At 39.2% G+C, this 6,000-nt stretch overlaps 3 protein-coding genes across 3 annotated transcripts in view; 1 reads left to right on the top strand and 2 right to left on the bottom strand.

Annotated features, from left to right (window-relative positions):
• LOC138165848 (alcohol dehydrogenase E chain-like) overlaps positions 1-6,000 on the bottom strand; it is a 417,804-nt gene that overhangs the window by 352,477 nt on the left and 59,327 nt on the right. The gene's annotated exons all lie outside the window — the stretch shown is intronic.
• The window catches only part of LOC138165852 (all-trans-retinol dehydrogenase [NAD(+)] ADH7-like), a 224,302-nt gene that overhangs the window by 158,975 nt on the left and 59,327 nt on the right, over positions 1-6,000 (bottom strand). The window lies entirely within an intron of this gene.
• Positions 1-6,000, top strand: part of MTTP (microsomal triglyceride transfer protein) — a 65,334-nt gene that overhangs the window by 17,569 nt on the left and 41,765 nt on the right. Inside the window, exon 4 of the mRNA XM_069094143.1 lies at positions 4,091-4,198. Coding sequence (XP_068950244.1) covers positions 4,091-4,198 — 108 coding nt within the window. The remainder of the gene's footprint in view (positions 1-4,090; positions 4,199-6,000) is intronic.

The following is a 6,000-nucleotide window of genomic DNA, read 5'->3' as shown; positions in this document are numbered from 1 at the left end:
ATCTATCTATCTATCTATCTATCTATCTATCTATCTATCTATCTATCCATCTATCCATCCCTCCGTCTATCATCTATCCATCTATATATTGATCCATCCATCCATCTCTATCTATCATCTATCCATCTATCATCTATCTATATACCTATCTCTCTATCTATCTATCATCTATCCATCTTTCTATCATCTATCTATATTTCTGTCTATCTATCCATCTATCTATCCATCCATCCATCCATCCATCTATCTATCCATCCATCCGTCTATCTTTCTGTCTATCTATCCATCCATCTGTCTATCTTTCTGTCTATCTATCTATCTGTCTTTGTTTCTTCTTCTGTATGCTATGCTGTGTCAGCTACATACCAAAGAGGATTTTGCGGGGAGGCAGTGAAGGTGGTGGAGGATGGGAGTGAGGAGACGTAGTATCTGTGATTTCACTAGGATAGGGAACTCCAGTTGAGGACACTTCCTCTATCCATGCTGGTTGTCACCTCTTCTCTTAGAGAGTTGCCTAGAGCAGAAGTGTCACACTCTTAGCCTGGTTAACATGTATTGGGAAATATTTAACAAAAGAGATAAAGATATAATGCAACATAGGAAATGTTCGTTTGTGGCTTTATAAGGCGTGTTTAGCCTGCAGGATCCATTTCTCTTGGAGTTTGACACCACAGGTAGAGCATTGAGTTAGTGACTTGCCCAACATGGCAGCGCCAGTGTGTGCCTGAGCCCAACTCTCCACATAACAGATGGAGTTATGCCATGCTGAATTATTATTTAACTATGAAGATGTATTGGCACTTCAGTTTCTTTCAAGTTTTTCTGCTTCCTGCCAGGTTTTTGCCTCTTGCTTGAAAAGCTTTCCCTTCCCCATCCCCCCTACCCTCACCCCAGAATCCCCTCCCTCCCCCATTCAAATGGATGGAAGAACTGGTTCATGTTTTCTAGGACACTTCCTATTGTTTTGAGTCTTTTTCTTAGCTAGCAAGAGTTTCTCAGTGATGGGGCTTTGATTTTTGTTCTCTTTAAAGATGATATAAGCCCAGAGAATCTGAGCAGAGGCATTTTCTTCCTGGGGAAAACCTATACACAATTCCCACTGAGTTCAGTGGTGTGTAATTCCCTATCAGATTATAGCCTGAAAGCTTCCTCTTGGTCCCTCCTCCCATCTGTGGACGCCCCTTCCCCCTCTCCCTATTTAAGGGTCACTAAAAATGTGCCCCTGATGGTCTAAAGACTGGGGGGAGGTGGTGTCTTCAGACAACTATTCTAGGCTCTTACCTGGCAAGCCCTCATTTCAAAATGGAATGAAGTCATCATCCGTGGCCAGGATATGATTGAACAAACTCACTTATTGTGAAACCTTGACCTTCTTCCTACTACAGTCATGCAGCCTACTGACTGATAGCTGCTGGGATACAGCTGCATGTTTGTCCATGAGATGGGTGAAAGAACACTGACTTTTGAATTCAGATGACTGGTGTTTAAATCCTAGCTCTGATCGTTACACCTGAGCAAGGCTTTACCCTCTCTGGCCCTCAGTTTCCTCATCTGCAAAGTGTGAGAGTTGGACAAATGTATTCTAAGATCTCCATCAGTTCTAAATCTGTGTTCCCATAATCCTACCATAGACAAGCAAAACCCAAGCACCTGCCAAACTTCCTCACCTTACCAGTCCCATTGTGATAATAGAAGTTGATAAGAAGGATGGAAATCTAAATTCTTCCTTGAGATCTCATCTCAAACATAGGATCTTTGAGTTAGAGCTGAAAGTGCCCCCTGAAGCCATCTATTCTGACCCATCATGTTATAGAGAAAGAATCTGAGGCTCAGGGAGGTGAAGGGCATCCCCCAGCCCCCATTGAGATAACAGGAAGTGTCAGAATTCTCCTCGGACTCCACGGCCAATGGGCTTTCCATTCTGCCAAGCGAACTCTCCATCATTTTCCAGCTTGAGAGAAAAGTCACAACTAAACAGTGTTTTCTGAAATCACCTAGATAAGAATCAAATCTCAGATCTATCAGTGGGCATTCATATACATATGTTTTATATACATGTACATACAAACACATGCAGATAGATGTGTGTGCAGGCATGTAGGTACATAATGTCCCCAAAGTTTTAGGGCAGTTTTAAACTATTAAAACTTTTGAGATACCCCATGTATAGAAGAGCCTTGTACTAGAGGGGATTCGAGTGAGAATGAGTTCTACGACCATTCCCGACCCCTCCTTAATAACCCTAACATGACCCTGGAGGTTTAATATTTGGCTTAAGAGCTAAGCATACATGCCCAAGAAATCTCAGCTCTGAGGATAACTAATGGTATATACACCATGACTGTGTGACAAGAAACAAGGCCCATGAACACCTTGTGTGTATGTTGGGCAACTTAACTCTTTCTAGGGGCCATCAGAATATATGAACAATCTGCCTTAAAGTCAGCAAATATTTAGAGAGCTAGGTTGCAATTCATGTAATGTTAGCTATATAAAAATAAGTCATGTTTTGTAGGTTGGAAGGTTGTGCTGTATAATGATGACACTCCAAGATTTTTTTTCTACCCGATCCCAACACTTGTCCTTTGAAACATCTAGGAAGAAGGCCAGGCCAGTGATCTCATGGTCAGTTGTAATCTGCACTCCATCATGTGAGAAGTCCATCATGGTCTGTTTCCTAACACAGGTGCAGTTGTAGTAGACCTTAGATTCACTTACTCCTAGAAATTATCCTAACCTACCCTTGGCTTCGGAAATGTGATTGCCTGCCAGTCATGCTGTTGAAAAATGGAGAAAGACCCAGTTTATGATATGACCCATTGGAAGCTAATGTTTGGGGCTGATAGATTGCCAGTGGGTTGTTTGAAAATATGATAGCGTGCATTTTCAGACAGTGAGGTCATTGTCCCAATTCCCTTTTAACTGGGGCAAACACTCGCCTGACACGCATGGGTTCAACCACTGCAGTAACTAAGAAAATGGCCATTTAAATGACCATTAAATGTCCATTAGTAAATTTGTTACTAAGCTTGATCTGCACAGGCCAAGAGAAATGGAACCTTGAGGTAATGATCTGAATGGGTAGGGGAAAAGATCCTATGCTCCCCAGCAAACTTATAGACCGCCGTGGTTAGTTGTGTGTTCATCCAATTCTTTGGAGAATTGCTTAACTTTCTCCTTCGCTTTGTGAAGCCAGAATTTATATTAGGGAGAAAAGGATGAGAAAGGGTGAAGGTATTTCTGTATGAATATCATCAAATAAAATTAGGTTATTTTTATTAACTAATAAGTGTTTCTTGTCCCATACTTTCCCCTAGCTATGCATTTCCCTGTAAACTAGCATACATGTTGGAGCTCACAGTAAGACAGTCTAGCAAGTCAGCTTTATTGAAGGGACACACTTATGACAAAGGGCAATCAGGGAGGATGAAATAGGTCTGCTGCTGCCCTAAATGGAGCTAGGCACACTGCTGGGGCCCTCAAAGGAATTAGGCACCAAGACAAGTAAAATAGGTAGGTTTTTATAGGTTTCTTATTAGGGTCAAGCAGGTCCAGGCATCGTGGGAAGGGAGCCTGGACCTTGGAAATGGTTTCGATTCACGCTAGTAGCATTCCTGAGTGGTTGGTGGTTAGTTAGTATTCAAATGCTCTGCCAATGGGAAAGGGGCCATTGGCTATTACTGTTTGACAGATTGACTTAGGGGTTTTGAGTTTCCCTGAAACTTCTTCATTTAGAGCAGTGTGATCATTATAGATCCCCAAACAATAGATTGGGATCAACCACTGGGTCTCAAAGATTGATCTCCTAGCCAGTTCCTTTGACTATATCTAGGGTTTGTAGCAGGAAAGGGGTACAAACTGCAACAGTGTTTGTCCTCTCTCTAGAAAGGGATTTTGCTTTCAGCATTTTCCCTTCCCATCATCCTTCTGATCTTTTCTGTGGAATGAAAAGTAGCTACTCTTCACCAAAACATTAAGGCTTGGCGCTAGAATAACAGAAGTGGAGGGGAAAAATCTGTCTCTGTTATTGACTTAATGAGATCTATTTGATAATGCTTGTCTTTCTTTTGGATTATTTCTATTACCCCAGGTTACAGACTACTACTCATATCCAAGTGAACCAGTGGGGGTACAGAATCTCAAGAAAGGACTAGCCAGCTTGTTTCAGATGCAGCTGACCTCTGGAACTGCCAATGAGGTATGAGCTATGGAGGAATATCATGAAACAGCTATAACATCTCATTCAGCAATAGAAAAATTGAAACTGGTGCCCTGGATTATGTGATAGATTTTTTTTCAATGAACAAGCTCCCTACCATGTCACCCCCTCCAAAAAAACCCATAAAACTCGTAATAAATATTTATTGTCAAGCTAAACATATTTTCCCATTCGTCACATTAAAAAGTGTATATCTTATTCTGCATTTTAAATCCATCATCTTTCTGTTGGGATGTAGGTAGCATGCTTCATTATCAGATTTTGGTTGGTCATTGCAATGATCAGAATTTTTAAAGTCTTTTGTTTTATTTCTAAAGTTATTTATTCTTAACATTTTTAAAATTTGAGTACTAAATTTTCTTCTTCCCACACCTCTCTCACCCACTGAAAAGGCAAGCAGTATATCAATTATATACATGAAATCATGCAAATATATTTCCATATTAGCCATATGGTAAAAAGAGGGAGAAAAATAAAGAAAGTGAAAAATTTTACTTCAATTTGCTTTGAGAGGAGATTAGCACTTTTTCATCATGAGTTTTTTCAGAGCAGCTAAGTCCTTCATGGTGGATCACTGTTGCAATATTGCTGTTACTGTATACAATGGCTTCCTCTTTCTTTTCACATCATTTTGTATCAGTTCACATAGATCTTCCCATGATTTTCTGAAACCGTCTCCTGGTCATTTCTATAGTACAATAGTACTCTGTCATAATCTCAGCCACTTTCCAATTAATGAGCATCCCCTCAATTTCCATTTATTTGCCATCCCAAAAAAGAGCTGCTATAAATATTTTTGTACATATAGTTCCTTTTCCTTTTTCTTTGATCTCTTTGGAGTACAGATCTAGTAAGAGTATTACTGTATTAAAAGGTATACAGTTTTATACTCCTTTGGCTATAGTTACAAATTATTCAACAGAATGGTTGGACACGTTTAATTCTCTACCACTGTTTATTGGTGAACCTATTTTCCTTCATCCCCTCTAGCATTTGTCATTTCTCTGTGAGCTGTGAGAGGTGGTACTGCAAAGTTGTTTCAACTTGCATTTCTCTAATCACTTGTTATTTAGAGCATTTTTTCATGATTATAAATAGCTTTGATTTTTTCTTCTGAGAACTGCCTGTTTTTATTCTTTGACCATTTATCAATTGAGAAATGGTTCTTATGTTAATAAATTTGACTCAATTCCATATATGTTTGAGAAATGTGGCCTTTATCAGAGACATTTGCTATAAAAATTTTATATCATTTCATTGTATGTGTTAATCTTTTATTAAAATGTAGTTTTCCTGATTATCTCTTTTAATTGTTTGTTTTTGCTTTGTCAGAGATTTAGAATTATTACAGCTGCCTTTCTTACTTCAGCTGAAACATAATTGATTCTGCTCCATCACTTTATTTTAACTCTATACGTCTTTCTGCTTCAAATGTGTCTTTTTTACACAATACATAGTTGGATTCTAGTTCCTACTTTGTTTTGCTCTTCACTTCTGTTTTATGGGTGAGCTCATCTCATTCACGATCACAATTATGCTTATTAAGCTGTGTATTCCCCACCATCTCCTGTTCTTCTATCTATTGTTCTCTCTCTTTATCCTGTCCCTTCTCAAAAGTCTTTTTTACTTCTAACCACTACTTCCCTTAATTCACGCTCACTTTTATCATTCCACCTTTCCCACTCCTTTCTCTTATCCTCTTCCTCTCCTGTTTCCCTATTGGGTAAGACAGATTTCTATACCCAACTGTGTGTGTGTGTGTGTATATATATATATATACA

The sequence above is a fragment of the Petaurus breviceps genome, unplaced genomic scaffold (genome assembly GCF_028583685.1).
Source record: "Petaurus breviceps papuanus isolate PSGF00001 unplaced genomic scaffold, PetGlider_PUasm1.0 126, whole genome shotgun sequence".
In the NCBI taxonomy this organism is placed as follows: domain Eukaryota; kingdom Metazoa; phylum Chordata; class Mammalia; order Diprotodontia; family Petauridae; genus Petaurus; species Petaurus breviceps.
The sequence above is the reverse complement of the archived record's forward strand: the minus strand, read 5'-3'. Positions and strand labels throughout refer to the sequence as shown.